The sequence below is a fragment of the Lampris incognitus genome, chromosome 14 (assembly GCF_029633865.1).
Source record: "Lampris incognitus isolate fLamInc1 chromosome 14, fLamInc1.hap2, whole genome shotgun sequence".
NCBI lineage: Eukaryota > Metazoa > Chordata > Actinopteri > Lampriformes > Lampridae > Lampris > Lampris incognitus.
The window spans coordinates 43,646,703-43,668,198 of record NC_079224.1 but is presented as its reverse complement, the minus strand read 5'-3'; the positions used below and the strand labels follow the sequence as shown (position 1 = coordinate 43,668,198).

The 21,496-nt window shown below is 46.3% G+C and overlaps 2 protein-coding genes across 3 annotated transcripts in view; one reads left to right on the top strand and one right to left on the bottom strand.

Moving 5' to 3' along the window:
- The window catches only part of LOC130123359 (integrin alpha-6-like), a 29,467-nt gene extending 21,303 nt beyond the window's left edge, over nucleotides 1-8,164 (top strand). Inside the window, exons 17-24 of one of the 2 annotated variants that reach the window (XM_056292491.1) lie at nucleotides 410-487; nucleotides 617-719; nucleotides 797-973; nucleotides 1,212-1,313; nucleotides 1,587-1,697; nucleotides 3,706-3,804; nucleotides 3,958-4,083; nucleotides 6,695-8,164. In XM_056292491.1, the coding sequence (XP_056148466.1) occupies nucleotides 410-487; nucleotides 617-719; nucleotides 797-973; nucleotides 1,212-1,313; nucleotides 1,587-1,697; nucleotides 3,706-3,804; nucleotides 3,958-4,083; nucleotides 6,695-6,859 (961 nt within the window). In that variant the 3' untranslated portion in view covers nucleotides 6,860-8,164. Of the gene's footprint in view, nucleotides 1-409; nucleotides 488-616; nucleotides 720-796; nucleotides 974-1,211; nucleotides 1,314-1,586; nucleotides 1,698-3,705; nucleotides 3,805-3,957; nucleotides 4,084-5,257; nucleotides 5,363-6,694 lie in introns of those variants that run through there. The other variant, XM_056292493.1, reaches the window with a different exon arrangement.
- Nucleotides 8,165-10,365: 2,201 nt separating this feature from the next.
- Nucleotides 10,366-21,496, bottom strand: part of LOC130124475 (uncharacterized) — a 31,203-nt gene continuing 20,072 nt past the window's right edge. Inside the window, exons 11-19 of the mRNA XM_056293928.1 lie at nucleotides 20,855-20,951; nucleotides 20,688-20,757; nucleotides 18,369-18,499; nucleotides 18,035-18,282; nucleotides 15,828-15,896; nucleotides 14,498-14,699; nucleotides 12,724-12,822; nucleotides 12,411-12,602; nucleotides 10,366-10,934 (exon numbers count right to left, since the gene is read on the bottom strand). Of these exons, the coding sequence (XP_056149903.1) occupies nucleotides 10,698-10,934; nucleotides 12,411-12,602; nucleotides 12,724-12,822; nucleotides 14,498-14,699; nucleotides 15,828-15,896; nucleotides 18,035-18,282; nucleotides 18,369-18,499; nucleotides 20,688-20,757; nucleotides 20,855-20,951 (1,345 nt within the window). The 3' untranslated portion in view covers nucleotides 10,366-10,697. The remainder of the gene's footprint in view (nucleotides 10,935-12,410; nucleotides 12,603-12,723; nucleotides 12,823-14,497; nucleotides 14,700-15,827; nucleotides 15,897-18,034; nucleotides 18,283-18,368; nucleotides 18,500-20,687; nucleotides 20,758-20,854; nucleotides 20,952-21,496) is intronic.

Here is a 21,496-nt window from a genome sequence, read left to right as displayed (position 1 = left end):
CAAATGCAGGTCAGGTGAATCAGCCATATTAAATTGTCCCTAGGTCTGAATGTGGGCCCTGTGATGGTCTGGCAGCCTGTCCAGGGTGTCTCCCCACCTGCCACCCAATAACTGCTGGGATAGGCTGCAGCATCCCAGCAGGATGATGGATAAGGGATGGATGGATGGATGGATGGATGGATGGATGGATGGTGAATGAATATGGCCCAGGACTTTTGCCTAGCGGTGTCGATCTAATTCAGTGATATTTGTGGTTTTATCCGTAGTTGAATCATACAAATGGCTTTAAAATGAGAGCCGGCCAGCCTCCTATGGCCAGCGCCTATGATCCACATTGGCTTAAACCAGGTTTACTGACCTATTTCATGTTTATGTTAGTAATGTGTGTGTGTGACCTCTAATCCTTCAGGACAAGTGAGCAACAGAAAATGACACCTGTCAAAGCCAAGGCAAAGGTAGAGATTGAGCTGCAGCTTTCTGTATCAGGGTAAGGAGAACACACACACACACACACACAGACACACACACACAGACACACACACACAGGCATGCTAGTAAACGTGCCTTTGCATGTGCAGACTCGCCGCTCACATGGCTTCTTTTCCCGACTCCACAGAAGCGCCCAGCCTTCCCAGGTTTACTTCACAGGTGAGGTCAAAGACCAGAGCGCCATGAAGACCGAGAGTGACATCGGCAGTGCCATCCGATATCAGTTCAGGGTGAGTTCAGGGAGCCCCCGCTGGGTTTACTTGTTAACGGGCGGCAACGGAAATATCATTTTCTTCCGTCTCGACAGATAATCAACCTGGGAAAACCGCTAGAGAACGTCGGCACCGCCACCATGGTCATCCACTGGCCGAAGATGACGCAGAATAACAAGTGGCTGCTTTACCTGATGAAGATCACCTCCACTGGCGTACAGAAGGTCAACTGTTCCCCCGGCAGAGAGGTCAACCCCATCCCTGTCAAAGAGGTCAGTCACAACACATTAAGGGCCAGTCTGATTTTGCACTTTTCTGCTTTGGGTGTGTGCGGTGTTTGGAAATGGAGTAAATTTGCGTCATCCTGTGATACTGTGATACCACAGTATCACAGTATCACAGTATCCCTTGTTTATGCATGCACAAACCAAGAAGATGCAGACCCATCCGGTTCATATTATTGTGCTCAGTGTGTATATTTACCCCCCCCCCCCCTAAAATTGTCTTCAGGAGCCAACTAACACCAGAACGAGGAGAGCCGTTGAGGACACTGCCAACGAGGAGGAGGGATCTATTGCACTCCTAACTGACCAGAGGAAGTCCGCAGTTCTGGTAATAAGAAGCTGCTCTGTCCTATTGTATTCCACCCTGTTCCCGTCTCTTTTCTAGTCTGTGAAACCGAAAGACTGGTTGCCAACACATTTTCCCTGGAGCTATAAGGCCTTCAGTAATTGTGATTGGAAGTTTTGTGTTCTTTGTAAAGAGCTTCGAGTGGCTTGATTGATTGATTGTATTTCGGTGTCACTGTAATGATGCGCAGCGTTCTTGGCGATCTGGTCAACGTGGCGTGTACCAGTTCTGAGTGATCTGTTTCTTCCTTTGCAGTCATGTGACCAGAGGGCAGCGTGTGTGGAGTTCCGCTGCCCCCTGCGGGGAATGGACAGTAACGCAGTCATCACCCTCCACTCCCGCCTCTGGAACAGCACCTTCCTGGAGGTGACGGGATGGGAGGGGCTTTTGAACAAATAATGTATTTTCAGTATTGTAAAAAAGAAAAAAATGCCACACTCAATTATGGCTGTGAATGAATTGTGGAAAAATGTTTGTCGAGTTATTTAGGGACATTAGCTTCAGCTTCTGCCCAAACTTGAAAAAGGCCTTAGCCAACCACAGGCACAGCTCAAACAGCAATCTTCTTTAGTCTTGTTTTATTGAATTATTTCAACTGTCAAGCTGTTTGATGGCTGTGTTGTTAGGTTGAAAACCTTTACGATACAAAGAGAAGAAGAAGGGAAAACAAACAAACAACGCTGCCATTACTGATAATTCCATTCCACAAGTACAGAAAATAGAGCTCATTTTATCCTTTTACTTAATCGTTCTTTTAAGGGTATGAACCAAATGACTCTCACTCGTATTCTACATCTTTTACCACATTAAATCAATACACAATCATACACATGTACTTAATTGCACATAACATGGCTAACCTCAACAATGCTAACCAGCAATGAATTCGAACAGCAGTGCTAACTAGTAATGAATTCAAACAGCAAAGCTAACTAGTAATGAATTCAAACAGCAAAGCTAACTAGCAATGAATTCAAAAAGCAAAGCTAACTAGCAATGAATTCAAACAGCAGTGCTAACTAGTAATGAATTCAAACAGCAAAGCTAACTAGCAATGAATTCAAACAGCAAAGCTAACTAGCTATGAATTCAAACAGCAAAGCTAACTAGCAATGAATTCAAACAGCAGTGCTAACTAGTAATGAATTCTATCAGCAAAGCTAACTAGTAATGAATTCTAACAGCAGTGTTAACTAGTAATAAATTCTAACAGCAGTGCTAACTAGCAATGAATTCTAACAGCAAAGCTAACTAGTAATGAATTCAAACAGCAAAGCTAACTAGTAATGAATTCTAACAGCAGTGCTAACTAGTAATGAATTCTATCAGCAAAGCTAACTAGCAATAAATTCTAACAGCAAAGCTAACTAGCAATGAATTCTAACAGCAAAGCTAACTAGCAATGAATTCTAACAGCAAAGCTAACTAGCAATGAATTCTAACAGCAAAGCTAACTAGCAATGAATTCTAACAGCAAAGCTAACTAGTAATGAATTCAAACAGCAAAGCTAACTAGTAATGAATTCTAACAGCAGTGCTAACTAGTAATGAATTCTAACAGCAAAGCTAACTAGCAATGAATTCTAACAGCAGTGCTAACTAGTAATGAATTCTAATAGCAGTGCTAACCAGTAATGAATTCTAACAGCAGTGCTAATCAGTAATGAATTCTAACAGCAAAGCTAACCAGTAATGAATTCTAACAGCAAAGCTGACTAGTAATGAATTCTAACAGCAGTGCTAACCAGTAATGAATTCTAACAGCAAAGCTAACCAGTAATGAATTCTAACAGCAAAGCTAACTAGCAATGAATTCTAACAGCAAAGCTAACTAGTAATGAATTCAAACAGCAAAGCTAATTAGCAATGAATTCTAACAGCAAAGCTAACTAGCAATGAATTCTACCAGCAAAGCTGACTAGTAATGAATTCTAACAGCAGTGCTAACCAGTAATGAATTCTAACAGCAAAGCTAACTAGTAATGAATTCAAGCAGCAAAGCTAACTAGTAATGATTCTAACAGCAAAGCTAACTAGTAATGATTCTAACAGCAAAGCTAACTAGTAATGAATTCAAACAGCAAAGCTAACTAGTAATGATTCTAACAGCAAAGCTAACTAGTAATGATTCTAACAGCAAAGCTAACTAGCAATTAATTCAAACAGCAAAGCTAACTAGCAATGAATTCAAACAGCAAAGCTAACTAGCAATGAATTCTAACAGCAAAGCTAACTAGTAATGAATTCCAACAGCAGTGCTAACTAGTAATGAATTCCAACAGCTAAGCTAACTAGTAATGAATTCTAAGAGCAGTTTCATTGTAATGGCCTCTTGGGGCACCTCTTCAATTCATCTTGACTTTTCTCTGAACAGGAGTTTTCTGACTTGAACTATCTGGATGTGATAGTAAAGGCCTCCCTCCACGTGGATGGCACCGCTTCGAACATGGTGCTGAAAAACGCAGAGACGAAGGTACGCAAAAACAGCTCAAGTTAATGCATTCAACGAAAAAGCAGTTATCTCGATATTGCACGTGACAATCATGGTGGCACTGGTACCGATCCAGTAGGGTTTCTGGTTCTGGTCCCTGACTACGACGCCTCGCTATCGTGTTTTGTTGCTCAGGTGAAAGTGACCGTTTTCCCGGAGAGACGTGCAGCCCAGTATGGAGGCCTGCCCTGGTGGATCATCCTTGTGGCCATCTTGCTAGGACTGCTGCTGCTGGGTCTGCTGGTGTTCCTTCTGTGGAAGGTAGGAAGGAGGGCGGACGACCCGCTTTTAAAGGAATAGTTCGGATTTCTCAAAATCCGTCTCTAGGTAGGTTTCCTTTTCTCAGTCATCCACCCTTTTCTTCACGCTGGACCCACAGCTCCAGCTTGTCACCCACGGCTCAGTGTAACTAATGGAGGAGAAATCCACAGTCCTGGTTCAGAGTAAGGAAAAAAACACTCCACGGTTCAACCAGAACTAACATGATGCTGCTGCTGCCATAGTGAATTCACCTGGTTATTTTAAAATTACAATGGTTTTATTGCTAAATTCTCTCGTAGTGTTTGCTTTGCTTTGCATAACCGACCGTAAAAAACGACTTTTTTTGGGGGGACCCCCCCCCCCCCCTTTTTCTCTCCAATTGTACTTGGCCAATAACCCCACTCTTCCGAGTCGGCAGAGAGGGTGGCTCTGCCGACCCGGGGAGGGCTGCAGACTACCACGTGCCTCCTCCGATACATGTGGAGTCGCCAGCCGCTGCTTTTCACCTGACGGCGAGGAGTTTCTCCAGGGGGACGTGGCACATGGGAGGATCACGCTATCTCCCCCCCCCCCCCTCCTCGTACCAACCAGAGGAGGCGCTAGTGCAGCGACCAGGACACATACCCACATCCGGCTTCCCACCCGCAGACACGGCCAATTGTGTCTGTAGGGACGCCCAACCAAGCTGAAGGTAACACGGGGATTCGAACCAGCGATCCCCATGTTGCTAGGCAACGGAATAGACCGCCACGCTACCCGGACGCCCCAAAAACCACAGTTTTTGAAATGACCTGTATAATTCACCGTGATAGCCTGCAGCAGCATCATGTTAGCTTGGTGTGAACGATGGGAGTTTTTTATTTATTTTTTTATTTTTTTTTACACTGAACGAGGATTGTGGACGACAAGTCCGGTATGAAGAAAAGGGCGGATGACGGAGAAAAGGGAAACCTACCGATGGGACTACACGAACACCGGGGATAAAAAGAGAGATGGACTTCAGACCTTCTGAACTATTCCTGCAGCTGTCCGATGTCCAGGGAAAGACAAGAGTCCCACTGTACATGCTCCTGTTTCTATGCCAACCTACCCATGTCTGACACACAATGCTACACACACACACACACACACAATGCTACACACACACACTTTGTAATGATTTGCCTCTTCTCAGTGCGGTTTCTTTGGGAAAAAGGAGAAAGAGTACTCTCCGTCTTCAGACAAAGAGCGGCTGACATCAAACGCATAGAGCGAGAGGGAAGAGAGAGGGAAGAGAGAGGGAAGAGAGAGAGATGGTAAAGCCACCCGTCCGGCAAATGGAGGAGTGTCTCTGCTTTCGGCCGTTAAGCGGGCGGCACAACTCACTCTTGGCCTCGGTGCTTCGGCGACAGGGCGGGACGCATTATGGTGTCGGCGGCTCAGCCCGGCGTGGAGGACTGTCCTCCATGTCTACATGCATGGCCGTGGGAGATGGTGGCTGCTGTGGTGGATACCAGTCTGTTATTCAGTGTGCTTTACAGAGACCCTGCTGGGGTTGGGGTTGGGGGGTGGGGTGGGGGGGTATTTCTGACTCTCTTCGGGTCCATCCTCTCCCTTCCTTGTTCCTGTCTTTCTAAACGGGCCCGGAGTGCAACTAAAGCTGCTTCCTTCCCTTATCTGAAGGTTCCTTTCCCTTTTTTCACGAGGACAAAAAACAAAAGTGGATCGGTAGAATTAAGGATGCACGATATGACGTTTTGTTTTTGTTGCCGATAACCGACGCAAATAAAGTTCACGATATCGCCTGAATCCATGTTGAATAGACTAATTTTCACCGCCCGTCTTTACGTCAACGCCTGTCATAATTAACGTCATTAATAATTGATGTCATCATATTGGTGTGATGTATCAGGCTTGAAGATTAAATCCAACGCTTTTAATTCAGCCACACAAGTTTTATTGTGTAATCGAAGTAGGAGTGTCGTTCGATTTAAGTGTGTTAGCGCCCCCTCTCTGAACACACAGACAGTTCTCAGCAGGTTGACTTCACAAGACTATTGATCGCTAGCTAGCTTGCTAACTAGCTAGCTAACTAGCTAGCTAACTAGCTTGCTAACTAGCTTGCTAACTAGCTTGATGTTGCTAGGCAACTATTCAAAAACAGACCAGCTGACTGACTAATGATGACAATTCATTGACGGTCCAATCAAATCAGAGTACATTAGATGTCGTTTATTAGCAGAAGCTGATTGGTTTTATGTGGACAACCAGGAGGAGAGTCTCTCAAGTGGCTTTAGTCACATTTTCACGGCACTATGGGAAATGTTACATTCACAAACCTGCTGGTACCAATGACACATTTTTAGGCAATTACGGGTCGGTGCTGATAAGTTGACCCATATATCGTGCAGCCCTAATTAAAACGTTCTGGCTCTCTGCATGGGGGAACGCAGATGGCTTGTCTTCTCCTTTCACAATCACCACTGCACTTTTGCTCTTGCCTGTTAGAAACGACTAAATGCCACAAAACAAAGCGGTGAACTGTGTTATCAGAACACATTTCTGAACAGCATTCTCTCGTTCTAGTGCGCCAGGGGACAGGAAATGACCTTGGTCCCTTTCCTCTCCGCAGTGTGGCTTTTTCAGACGTACCAAGTATGAAGACGGCGTTCCCAGTTACAACGCCATACGGATCACAAGGAAGGAGAGGGATATCACACCTGGGAACGACAACTGGGAAAACCTGGAAAAGAAACCCTGGATCACTAGCTGGCACGACGATGAGCATTATTCCTAACAGCCAAGAGACTCCTGATGTCCACGAACACTCCTGACAAATACTGGTCCGTTCTTCTTCTGACAGATGCCTCCTGTGTGGACTGTAAATATTAATACAAAAAACAAAATATCAACAAAAAAAAAGGTTTTTAGGACTTGATACTTGATCCGATATTCTTCTTTTGGGGTCACTTTGATCTCGGACGAGGCCGATATGAATCACTGGAAGGAAGAGTGGGAGACGGCCCTGCAGAACTACTGTCTGTCAGAGCTTTGTGGTGTGTTATGTACATTTATGATGTTCACAGTGTTGACGGGGGGGGGGGGAGGGGGGGTCTAAGTTTTGTATATTTTCTTAATATTTTGCATAAGTATATTTATTCATGAGGAGTATCTGTTCCAGGCCAAAGAGTAATGCAACATTTCAGTGCATTCATAGCAGGGATGCACCGATATTGGCGTCGGACATCAGGCTAAAACGGAGAATCTGTATCAAGAGATTTTACCCAAGACTAAAATGCGACACCGAAAGCCATGAGTAACATGTCATAAATGATGGCAAAAAAAGAAAAGAATTGATATACTGCATTTTGGACACATGGAAGCCTGTATTTCTATGACACAATTTTGATTCTACGTTATTTTGTCCATTGAGCCCAAACTAACAAATCATCGTCGGCTGAGTACTCGGTATCGACCAACACTTGAAAGATTCATGCTCGGAAAGCCTGGTATTGGTGCATCCCCACTTCCCGGGCTGTATTTGAGATGTTTTCCCCTGTGTAAAAGGTGCAGTGTGTAATGTTTTGGTTTCCCTGGCGTAGAATGTGTTGTGAATATCAGTGGGAGTTCAATGTTAACGAGTAAAACAGATTGACGCGCGCCTCCTCCACTTAGTTGTCCGCATTTTGCCGCAAATGTGCCGTTTGTCCGCTCCCGTTCTATTTGTTTGCTTTAAAGCAGTGGTTCTCAACCTTTTTGGGGTCCTGGACCCCCTGCGTATTTTTGATCTACCCTGAGGACCCCTCCACCTGATCTTGGGGGAGGGGGGGTTGCAATTTGATAGAAACAGTAGAAACTGCATTTTAAATTGCTTTATAGCATTTATTCACTCTTTGGGGCGAAAATACGAGCTTTCAGTTGTAACTTAGATATATGTAACAAAACAGAATTCTTATGCAGCAACTTTCAGATATATGTAACAACACAGAATATGTATTCAGTAACTTTCAGATATATGTAATTTTTATGCAGTAACTTTTAACAATGCAAACGGGAGCGAGATCTCTTATTAAAATACAATAAATTACACCTGTGAAAAAGATGTAATTAGAGGAAAAAGTCCTGTTACCCTTTATAGTTTAGGTAGATAAAGGTCTCAGTCACATTTGAGTAAAACAATCCTATTTCTATAAATGTCATAGGATATTTTTTTTAAAAGATATTTTATTTTCACGGACCCCTTGCAATTACACCACGGACCACTAGGGGTCCGCGGACCCCCGGTTGAGAAACACTGCTTTAAAGGACCAGTGTGTGCTGTAGCGAAATCTAGCGGCGAGTTTGCAGATTGCACTCAACTGAATATACCTCTCACCCGCGCACAGAATAGAGATCCTCTACTCTGTGCTCATCCCTCCCCTTTCCAAGCGTGTAGGAGAACCTACGGTGGCCTTCAGGTGCCAGTAGCTATTTCCGAAATGTCATCGTCTGCGACCGCATCGCGTAGCCGTAATACTTCTTTCGTCTTCCAAATCGGTGTGTTCACGCCAGCGCCACCAAATTCATGCTACCGCAACGATATAAAACCGCGAAAGGCCGTTTTCGCGGGGAACGCTGGAGCTGATGTCCTTGGACGTATCCTCGCCTTTCTCAGGGATACTGGACGGGTGGAGAGGATATAAAATGACTCTTTCACGCAACAGTAGGGGGCGATAATGCGCCGTCTGGTTGCAATTCTCCATTAATCCAGACGAAGAAGAAGAAGAAACGGGCGCAACATGGCGGGCGCAACATGGCGGGCGCAACATGGCGGGCGCAACATGGCGGGCGCAACATGGCGGGCGCAACATGGCGGGCGCAACATGGCGGGCGCAACATGGCGGGCGCAACATGGCGGGCGCAACATGGCGGGCGCAACATGGCGGGCGCAACATGGCGGGCGCAACATGGCGGGCGCAACATGGCGGGCGCAACATGGCGGGCGCAACATGGCGGGGACCTGCTCCGTATGAAGATATGAAGGGCTCGGTGTACGCTAACAAAAACACGGTTCGTTGTTTCGGGTGATTATACACTTATTAAAAAACATAGTTATGAACGTTATACTCCGCCTCTGCCAACAGAGCCCCCTAAAATCCTGCACGCCGGTCAATAATTCATTGCTGTTATTCACATCGCTGAATGATCAAACGGGGCACCTCAGTGAAGGGTCGTGCTGGGGGTTCTTGCACGTTGTAGTCCATTTACCACATTGTGTACACTGCGGTCTTCTTGCCTAGGAGGCAGCCGGTGGTTTCCGCTCCTCTCCGTGCAGAGCGGAAATCCACTTGACGGGACTTGGAAGCTTGTTTGAGACGGTGAAGTCACTCCGCTTTACGCGTCACTGGCGTTGTCCTGGCAGCGGAATAACTAAATGCTAACGGGTCCGACCCTTTAGCCGAGCGGTTAGTGATGTCGCGTTGTGGTGCGGTACACCGCGTATCGAATCCCGCACCGGGCAAGAAAATAACCGGTTACATTGGTGGCAGCGGCGGGATCCGGAAGTGTGCGGATCCTCAGAAGTCTCTTCGGAGCGCGGGAATAACAAAGCGCGAGGGCGCGGCTTCCGGGGGAGAGGGTGACGACTGTAAACTACTAATAAGACACGTTAGCCCCCTAGCTAGCGGGTCTGACCCTTTAGCCGAGCGGTTAGTGACGTCGCCTTGTGGTGCGGTACACCCCGTATCGAATCCCGCACCAGGCAAGAAAGTAACCGGTTACACTCTTAATGTGAAGGTGTGTTTGTCACCTGAACAACTGAGCTGTAGGAAATGGGCAAATTGGGTAATTATTCAAAAAGCTGATGAACTGTGCTACGCTTTGGGAAACGGTCGGTACTGTAAACGGGCTAAAACGTCCGTATGGGCCTTTAAGCAGTGGGAAGCTCATACAGCATCCATCCAAGTCGACTGAGAGTTCAGGTTCTGGAGGAACTACACACCTGGTGTTCATCTGTCCGTCACTTTGTTGGCATTCTGCCTCCAAAACTTTACCATCCTGTTTTCTTTTCACTGGCTGTCAAATTAGGAATGTCTGTCCTCTCGTTGTCGTTACGGAGATTGATGTAAAAAAAATAAATAATGAATGTTCGCCTTAAGTTTTCCAGTAAAACATTTTTAAACTGTAAATGTCCTCTCTCTCTCTCTGTGGCTTTTCCTCTGGGTCAGGTTGAACGAGAGCTCGAGGCGAGGACGAGGAGATAAAAACAAATTATTTATTAAACATAGAAAAGCATTTACAGCGAAGAACAGAACGCCGGTCGGCTCGGCACGTCTTTCAGCGTTGAAAGTCGTGTCACGTCTAAAGCTCGTTTAGGGCTTGCTGTAAAAAACCCAACTAAAAACAGCACAAATACAGATTTCAAGTTCTAATTAAGACCGTCGAGGAGACAGAACTGCTGGAAAAGGTGGACTTTGGTATTAGTCGATCTGAAATTCAGTCTGCCGGTTAAACCATCCCGTTCCTCAGTCTACACTTCAAAGTGTCTTACTGAGATGTGAACTTTAAACTACGTACTGTGTGTGTGTGTGTGCTGGTGGCGACAAAGGTTCGGGTTGAGATATCGGGAGGTCGCTCCTCATTTCTTTTCCGTGTTCTCACAGCAGCGACTCGGTCCTCACGGTTCTGCTGCCGGACCTGGCCTCCTTCACCTCCGCCGTCCTCTCCGGTTCCCTCCCCTCCCTCTCCTTCACGATGGGCGCGTTCCTCTCTTTCGCCTTTTCCGCCTTCAGCCTCTTCTCTCTCTGCCTCTGCTCCTTCTCCTCCCTCCTCTTCATCTCCCTCACCTTCTTCTTCAGCGCCGCACGGTCGCTGTGACTCCACACGCCCAGGGCCTGGGAAGGAGGAGGAAGAAACGATGGAAGAAAAACACCAAGAGAAAAGGAGAGAAAGGAACAACGTGCGTAGAAAATGCTAGAAGGTCATTAAGACTCCAGAGAGCCAGGTGAGTTTAGTTGGAAGTGGGAAACTTTCTATTCTACTGGAAAACACTGCAACCATGTGTTGTATCTGCTCGCTCAACCCAAAATATGACGTAAAACTAGAGGAACCCCGCTACAATGTAGCGGTTTGGTTCTCCACCCGTCTAAATCTGCCTCCTCTTCATCCTGCCAGCTAACCGCCCCCCCCCCACTCCAACCCCCTCCCCTCGAATGCTCAGAATCATCTGAAATGCCGAGAAAAGTGGTTTTTAGCCATTTTTAGAAAATGCACATTTTGCATAATTATTTTAATGTTCTGCTATTTTTCTGGTCCTCTCTGGAACAATACCTACCACCTCCAAATAAAAATGAGGCTCATAAGTGCTTTTTTTTTGCAAAAATGCATATTTTGCATAATGCCAAAACATTTCTAAGTCCCAGGAAATTTTTTTTTATATAGGTGAAAAAAATCAAAGATGCTCAGAATCATCTGAAATGCCGAGAAAAGTGGTTTTTTAGCCATTTTTAGAAAAATGCATATTTTGCATATTTATGCATAATTATGCATAATTTTAATTTTCTGGGATTTTTTCCCCTTACTCTCTGAGACAACACCTACCACCTCCACAAAGAATTAGGGTCATAAATGCTTTAGTTTTCGGTCCTGCTATCTACACTAACACCACACACACACACATTACGAAAATATGGGAGTAGATAAGATTTAAATTGGACATTACAAATTGAGATATTAATTTTACATTACTGGAGTAATGGAGGCCGGAAACATCTAGAAACAGACCTCGTAAAGTCAAAAGGTAAAACTTCAAAATGGTACTTCACAACTTTATTTTTTTTTGGATTTTTTTTCCTCCCCAATTGTATTTGGCCAATTACCCCACTCTTCCGAGCCGCCCCAGTCGCTGCTCCACCCCCTCTGCCGATCCGGGGAGGGCTGAAGACTACCACATACCTCCTCCCATACATGTGGGGTCACCAGCCGCTTCTTTTCACCTGACAGTGAGGAGTTTCACCAGGGGGACGTAGCACGTGGGAGGATCACGCTGTTCCCCCCAGTTCCCCCTCCCCCCCTAACAGGCACCCCGACCGACCAGAGGAGGCGCTAGTGCAGCAACCAGGACACCCATATCCAGCTGGACGCCCGCCCAAGCCGGAGGTACCGGGGATTCTATCTGGCGATCCCCGTGTTGGTCGGTAACGGATCAGACCGCTACGCTACCTGGATGCCCGGTACTTCCCAACTCTGGGCAGGTTTTTTTTTTAGATCTTATAAACGGTCTGCTGAAATAGCGGGGAAAACAGCGTAAAACCCAAGACCAGACTCGAGTCTTAGGGGAGACGATCCGTTACAAATAAAAGATGTCCTACCTTGAGTTTGTCACTGTCCATGTTCAGGAGCTGTGGTCCGTCCACACCTCGGGCGGTGAACTGCCCTCTGTATTGGTCCATGTTCATGCCAATTAACCACAGACACACCTGCTGATTGGTCCACTCCAAGAGAGGTCGACTTTGCCATTGGTGGTTGTTGTTGTGAGCGTGAACGGAGTCGTCATCCAGGGTCTGACAAGCCCAAACAGAAAACGGGGGGGTGGGGGGGGGGCAGACGCAAACATGACGATAAATCACTAAAGAGAAGACCAGGAGGGATGGAAAGAGGAGGAAGACAGAAGACGACACTCACCTCAGTGGAGGACAAGGTGACGGTTTGGGAATGTCCAGAGAGAGTGTGATCAGAGACGAGACCCTCCATGCTGGAGCTGCCCACCGGAGACCCTACACTCTACAACCAGAGCACACACACACACACACACACACACAGTCTGCCTACGTCACACCTCTGCTACATGCCTACGGTGCTGTGTGTGCACGCACATCTTAAATAAAGCAGATACGAGGAGTTTGGGATTTTCGTTGCCTTTTGCGCCCCCCTGTGGACAACGGCGGTAGTGTTTCAAGGAAGGACGACTATTTTGCATAAGCATGGCTTCTTGTCCCAAAGATCTCCATTCACCCTCTGGTAAATGTGTATTTAGTTTTGTAGAGAAGAGAGAGGTGTAATGTACCTGTCTTAGTGGCCGTGTACCCCATTTGTGCGCTGTAAATCGTTTCGTTAGATTTCGCGGAGAATCCGACTCGGGAGACAAGAAGCATATGGAATTATTATATAGAAATAGCCTGGTGAGACCCGGGGGAAAAGGGTTTTCCTTGTTTCTTTACATCAACTGAGTGTTGGGGGGGGGGCATGAAAACGAATTGGAAAAAAGTCAAAACGTTTTTATTTTTGTTTTGTTGTGTGTCCCTTGTGTAGAGGAATTCAGGACTTTCTTCCTCTTAAAATGTTACAAAAGATATTAAGTCACCTAGTCTCCATATCTCTATCACCACCCCCCCCAAAAAAGTTAAAAAAGTTGGGTATTTAGAAATCCTTGCAGGGTTGTGTTATGTAGGTTAAAAAAAACAACAACCCCAGAAGCCTACATATTAGTTTTTGCCCACAGTGGATGAAAGACCCTTTCTTTGTGAACAGCCTCTTTCTCAGTCTGTGCTTCCTCCTGGAGGTGGAAGTTGGTGGTCTTCTGCTGCTGTAGCTCATTCACTTCAAGGTTCAACACATTGTATGTTCAGAGAAAGTCCATGAATCTTCCCCATTTTAATGTTCTGTCGAACAACAACTGAACCTCTTGATCAAGTCTGCATGCTTTTTGTATGAAGTTAGTCCAGATTATTCCCTCTTTGACTATGTGCGTTAGTGGGCAGGGCTACCTAAGTCAGTGGTCATTCAGTGTATCAATCCTGATCACATCTACAGAGGATGAAAACTTATTTTTAGGTGGAAAAAAAGAAGAAGATTGCACTGCTCTGAAAACTAACCTTACAACTCCTAAGATGTTTACTTACTAGAATCCATCAGCATACTGAACCCGCAAAGCTGATAACTGCATAATAACATACCTACACTTCTTCCTTCTATAAAATTTGCTATTTTTCATTAATGCCGGTTTTCAAGAACCAGGAAGAGAATTTTGCCAGTCACACCCCCACATATGTCACATCATTGAAAAGCCTAGGATGCCTTCTGTCAGATAAAATGGGTTTCAACACGATAGCAGGCACGCCTTCGGAGATTCCAACCAAAGAATAATGTCCACTAGAGGGGACAAGAATGAGCAACTGGTTCTCAAGATATCTAATCTTCTCTCTGATGGTCTCATTTGATTATGTCAGTCATACAGAGGCATCAAAATTATATTGAGTCTGATGAATAATCTGTGAAAAACTCCTCGCAGCAGCTATAAGGTAGCTCTGTGTATATTAGAGACTGAATGGATCAGAAAGGTAAGATTAAGGAAGACAGGTAAGGGACAGTAAAGTGCGTGATCTTCAACTCCCTGTTATTTCAATTGCTTTGCCATTAGGATGGTGCACATGCAATGTGTGTGTGTGTGTTCTCTTACCTCATCTCTTCTACCTGTGGTGGTCAGGTATGGCAAACTACTGCTGGACACAGACCGAAGCCTCTCTCTCCCTCTCTCCATCTCGTCTTTCTCCCTCCCTCGCTCACTGAACCAGGGGAAAGGCAGGCAGGAGGGCATGGAGGAGGCCGAACCTGACCGAGAAACTCCCGCTGGCTTGTCTACCAGATCGCCGCACGAGCCGCTGGTTAAACACAAACAATAGGTCACAGAAAGTTGAATCAGTTCATCTGGACACCACGTTTATTGAGAGAAACGTTTCATCACTCATCTAAGTGACCTCTTCAGTCTCAACTGAGTGCAGGTATCCCCACCCTTTTAACAATACAGTGGCGTAACGACCCAAACCAACTATCGGTTTCGTATGCAAACTGGCGTGCGCAACAACCAACAGGTGTAGAGATGTAGGCCTTCGGAAAAACGGAAAGCTCGGGTCCCTGTGGTCCAAACCAACACACTGAATAATATGACACTAATCCTTTAAAAAAAAAAAATCACTAAAATAAAAACTTCTTTAGTTCTGGTTTGAATAACTTTTCTTATGAGTGACCATTGGTATATAAAAGCCATTAAAGTCACTTGCAGCCTTTATTTGATACAATTTCAGAGCAGCTAAGGAAATTTTAGATACCACACAGAACATTTGATGCTTCAATTGTTCCTCATTTGTACCAACACAGGGATTGCTGGTTTGAATCCCTGTGTTACCTCCGGCTTGGTTGGGCGTCTCTACAGACACAGTTGGCCGTGTCTGCAGTTGGGAAGCTGGATGTGGGCTTGTGTCCTGGTCGCTGCACTAGCGCCACCTCTAGTCAGTCGGGGCGCCTGTTCAGGGGGAGGGGGAACTGGGGGGAATAGTGTGATCCTCCCACACACTACGTCCCCCTGGTGAAACTCCTCACTGGTCAGGTGGGAAGAAGCGGCTGGCGACTCCACATGTATCGGAAGAGGCATGTGGTAGTCTGCAGCCCTACCGGGATCGTCGGAGAGGGTGGAGCAGCGACCGACCCGGCTCGGAAGAGTGGGGTAATTGGCCAAGTACAATTGGGGAGAAAAATTTGTTCCTAATTTGAAAATAACGTTTTTAGTTTTATCCTGGTATCCATCACACCACACCTTCAAATATGAACCGCAATTAAGGTGATACCAGTAAACATCAATGCATTTCATGACGTGAGCTTTTACCATTTGTATGCCCCTAATAACTCAGGTGAATTAACATTAACTGTTTTTTTATTTCTAACTTTATATGCATAAACTTTCAAAGAAACCCATTAGGTTTTAGTTTGGTGTGTTTGAGATAGAGTCCTACTTGTTTTCCACTGACCTCCCGAAGTTCTTCTCCACTCTCCTCCCTTTGCCGAGTGATTTGCGAAGGCCACTTGAAGAGAAATGGAGGTTTAATGCACAAAATGCAGTATAGTATCACATAACATCTCATCTCATCATTAGCCGCTTTTCCGGGGTCAAGTCGCAGTGGCAGCAAGCTAGGTAGGGCACTCCAGATGTCCCTCTCCCCAGCAACACCCTCCAGCTCCTCCTGGGGAATCCCAAGGCGTTCCAAGGCCAGATTGGACATGTAGTCCCTCCAGCAAGTTCTGGGTCTACCCCGGGGTCTCCTCCCAGTTGGACGTACCCGGAAAACCTCCAAAGGAAGGCGCCCAGGAGGCATCCTAATCAGATGCCCGAACCACCTCAACTGGTTCCTTTTGACGTAAAGGAGCAGTGGCTCTACTCTGAGCTCCTGTCCGAGCTCCTCACCCTATCTCTAAGGTTGAGCCCAGACACCCTACGGAGGAAACTTATTTCAACCGTTTGTATCCATGATCTCACCCTTTCGGTCACTACCCAAAGCTCATGACCATAGCTGAGGGTTGGAATGAAGGTTGACTGGTAAATTGAGAGCTTTGCCTTCTGGCTCAGCTCCCTCGGTCAGAACGGTCCAGTACGTCTGCATTACTGCTGATGCTGCACCAATCTGCCTGTCAATCTCCCGCTCCATCCTACCCTCACTTGTGAACAAGATCCCCAGATACTTGAACTCCTTCACTTGAGGCAACAGCTCATCCCCAGTCTGGAGGGAGCAATTCACCATTTTCCGGTAGAGAACCACGGCCTCAGGCCTGGAGTATTTGACTCTCATCCCGGCCCTTTCACACTCAACTGCAAACCGCCCCAGTGCGTGCTGGAGGTCATGTTCCGATGAAGCCAACAAAACCACATCATCTGCAAAGAGCAGAGATGCAATTCTGAGGTTCCCAAAATGGACACACTCCTCAACTTGGCTGTGCCTTGAGATCCTGTCCATGAATAACACAAACAGAATCGGAGACAAGGACCTTGGCGCAGTCCGACATCCACCGAAAATGTGTTTGACTTTGTGCCAAGAATGCAGACACAGCTCTCACTTTGGTTATACAAGGACCAAAGTGAGAGCTGTGGTGAGAGCTGGTTATACAAGGACCAAAGTGAGAGCTTTGGCTATATGGGGTACCGGGGCAGTTGGCTTGTAGCAACTGCCCCGGTACCCCATACTCCCGCAGTACCCCCCGCAGAGCACCCCAGGGCACTCTGGGGGGTACATACACTCACATAACATTCGTCCATACATTTTGCACTTACAGTTTATGCTTTATGTTCATATTGGATTGTAAAACTACATTTTCCTTCCTGTTGACTCTTGTACGGCTGCTGTGAGAACTTAATTTCCCCCAAGGGACAGATAAAGGCTTGTCTTAGCTCATCTATTCGACCAGCCACAGCTAAAACAACACCTCTATAGCTTGCAAAACAATTTCATCAACTTGGGCACGTGCAAAATCAGATAATCATGTGTCATGGAAAGCCACGTGCATGCAGGTTTTCATTCCAACCCAACGTGAACATCATGAAGGTGTGTTAACGAGCCTACGTTTTAGACTGCAGGCAAACACCATTTGTTTCTCAAAGGAATGACCACGTCATTGTTATTTGCAAGCGATCAGGCCAGATTTGTGTGTTCAGGCATCATTAAGCTGCATTAGTTGCTGTAGTAATGACTCGGGCCTGCATACATATGTTAACCAGAACAAAAGCACGAAGCTGCACGCTAGGAAGAACGGAGATGTATCCTCTCTCTCTTCAGGCATAGCGATTTGCCATGAAGAACTCCGTAATACCAGACAGCATATTCTGCCTTTGTCCAGGCACTACTGTGTTCTGTCAGCTCGTTTTCTTCCTCAATTTCTTCCATCTTGTTAACGCACTTTGAATGTAGTAACATCAGCATTATTTGTTGTATTGCAAGCAACATGAAGGACAATTTGAAATCCAATTTTAGAAGCCAGACTGAGACACATATCTACAAATTCGTTTTCAACTGCGTCTCAACAATTCAAAAAAATCAGATTTGAGCCGCCAACATAACCTTAGTGAAATCCGCTGGTAAGTGAACTTTAGTGTCTATCAGGTGCAAGCATTTTGTGAAGATGTACGACTGTAAACGCAAAAACTCAAAGAGAAGACAGGTGGTGTGTGTACCTGAAGTCTGGGAATTTCAGTTTTGATTTTTTGGATGCTGAGGATCCGGTGGACGACGGGGTGGCCACCTCAGTGGTGTGGATCTGAGGGGTGAAGATGGTGGAGGAGAAGGTGGTGGTCGGGGTGTGAGGATTGAGGGCTGAGATGGAGGTGATGGAAAGGTCACTCCTACTTCCTCTTTGTCGCTCTGCTGCCACTGGGGGAGACGGAAATGCTCGACTTCCCTGGAGGTTCTGGACTTCCTCTTCCTGTGGGAACAGTGTTGTGTGTGTTTGACAGGTTTGCATATTGCTGAACAGCAGAGTCGATGAATTCTTCCAGCCGGGGTTCTTACGTGTCTTTTGAAGCTTGCTCTGAGTTTGTCCCGTGATGGTGGATGGCGTTTGGCCTTCTGGGCCAGCTGAGCTCTGGCTCTGTGGGCGCTGGAGTCCAGGCGATCGGTATCAGGCACCGGAATATTCCAGTCTGCACCTAACACACACGCACACGCACAAAAATACCAAAGACAAAACCAATTAAAAATGACATTCCTGGGGCATCCGGGTACCGTAGCGGTCTATTCCATTGCCTACCAACACAGGGATCGCCGGTTCAAATCCCCATGTTACCTCTGGCTTGGTCGGGCGTCCCTACAGACACAATTGGCCGTGTCTGCGGGTGGGAAGCCGGATGTGGGTATGTGTCCTGGTCACTGCACTAGCGCCTCCTCTGGTCGGTCAGGGTGGGGGGGATATCGGGATCCTCCCATGCACTAAGTCCCCCTGGCGAAACTCCTCACCGTCAGGTGAAAAGAAGCAGCTGGCGACTCCACATGTATCGGAGGAGGCATGTGGTAGTCTGCAGCCCTCCCTAGAACGGCAGAGGGGCTGGAGCAGCGACCGGGACGGCTCGGAAGAGTGGAATAATTGGCCGGATACAATTGGGGATAAAAAGGGGGAAAAAGCCCCCCCCAAAAAAGTCAACGCAATGATGCAATTATGATGAGCACGTCAAAACGGCAGAATTTGGAATGATCGGTCAGCGCTTTTAAAATTCCGTAAACATGAAAAAAATTCGCAGTCGACACAACCCGTGTGGCTGAGTTTCATTTTGATATGTGTGTTCATGTCTGCCTTGTGTTGTACATGTATTTGTACTTGGTCCAAAGCTTGAAAATAAAATAGGAAAAAAAAACAAATGTGAATCGCTTTATGATTCTTTGTCCCGAGTCCCTGAAGTCTCCGACATGAAAAGGGTGGTGAAATTTTCCAAAGGAAAAAAGAAGCCGACATTTCACCTCGCAGCTGCTAAGCATCCAGTATCACACTTATAGCAAACACACAGCAAGGCACCACGACGACTAGGGTTGGGCATCGTTCGGATTTTAACGATCCTGATTCCGGTTCTTAACGATTCTCAATTCCGGTTCTTTGACAGGTGGAGTCAAAACAGGTCGCATGCTTCTTTCACGGAAGAAAATGTTATTTAAAAGAAACCTTTATACAAGCCATTCTGTTTTAAGAACAGATCATTCGTGTGAATGTCTCATTCTTATATTTACATTCACAACAACTGTCTTCATACATGAAGAAATAAAGACACAGTCACACCCTGGTCCGGACTACCAGGTGTTAATCTCCTTAAATTGGAAACAGTTCTTGTTTAGAAAAATGAGCATATCTGCCTTCTCAGGCTGTATATGCGAGTGTTCAGCACAAAACCCCAGTGGCGCCCCCAGAAATCTTTCATAGGGGGGGCCAAATGGGGCCACGGAAGATCTTGGGGTGGCACACCGAAACCAAAATCCATGACTGAATTTCGGGAATTCTATGATGTTGTTGTAGTGTACTGTATAGCCTAGTGGAAAACTGTCAATATGAGAGTTAAGAAAAATATACATTATTGATTTAAATGAACAGCACCTAATGTAAGATATCAGATAGAAGCATATTCTGCATAATCAGAAGCATATTCTGCATATGCGACTCGTGGCTGGGGGGGGCCAGCGGGGGGGGCAGGGATAGTATCAGGGTGGCCGTGGCCACCCCTGGCCACCCGTTGGGGGCGCCACTGCAAACCCCCCCCCACACATTTCAGTATTTGCATACAGTTTATAGTAATTAACTTAAGTATAAATTGTTTGCTGTCTCGCTGTTGCGAATAAGACAAACGTTATTCATTTTCGCCTACCCAATTGCCACGAGGTGCTGCTCGCCGTTTGCTCAGGGTTGCTGAAGAGGAGGCCGGGATGGGAAACCGGCGTAGCGTGTCTAACACGGGTACGCCGGTTAATTTGTACACTGTGTTTGGCCATATTTGTTGCGCATCCTCCCTTGCACGAAATTATTTTGCCACAGGCGTTGCACCGTGCCGACCCTTCGCCATTTTCAAGGCAAACTGAAGCTACGCTTTAGACCGCCGCTTGCTCTGGGCCATGATGGCGCCCATTTAACTTGCGGGGGTGGGAAACTGTGGCAGCTGCATGCCGCCACCACGCGAACTGAAGCCAACTTTAGCGCGAGCGACATTTATTTAGGAACCGATAGGCAGAATCGAAATTTGAATTTCTTAACGGTTCCTTTGGAATCGCCTCCAATTTGGCACCGATTCTCGATGCCCGACCCTAGTAACTCTGGTATCGTAGTGTGTATTGATGTGCAACAGCACCACCTACCTGTGACTGCGGTGTCCAGGGAGGGACTCTTGTTTTCGGGCACAGTCTCTTTCCTCTCCAGGTGAGACACCTGAGAGGACAAAATGGTAAACCGAAGGCAGGTGAACAAACGACAGGTTGACCAATGTAACAACATCCATACGGGAACAACAGAAGTCTCCTCTCACCAGTGTTTGTAGTCTTTCCACAGTCTCCCTGTGTCTCTTCTCTCTCTCCTCCATTTCTCGCCGCAGATCCGCTTCTCTCTTCTGCCTCTCTTCCTCTCTGCATGGACAAAGCGGTGGCAAAGTTACTTACTCCAAAATGGAGATTATTTCATGGGATACGCTAAAGATATCGGGGCTCGCTTCCAAAACAGGATGCATAGTGGGGATTTTTAAGCAACGAGACCAGTGATGTAGTGGGAAATAAAAGGGCAGGTAAATGATGACTTTCGCTCAGCGATCATCGCTAGACAACCAACTCCCAACACATGCGATTTCCTCTGAAAAACAATTTATGTATTTTCCATTTGAAATATATAATTCTCTATAACTTACATCCTGTCAGCCTTAAAAAGGTGGGTAAACTACAGCCTGTAAATAAAAAGATGAACGATAACGTATTGGCAATTCAAGGGCTCACTGCAAAAGCATGACAGCTGTCTGTGGCGGACAGCATTTTGATGTGGGACGACCTGGTGTAATTTTCTTGGTTGATTAAACCTGTTTGAGTTGCTGCGTTGCGTGAGAAGTGTATCATATATTTCACGTCTTCTTCCTCCACGTGATACAACTGAACGCCACTCAGACGGTTTGAGATCTTTTCAT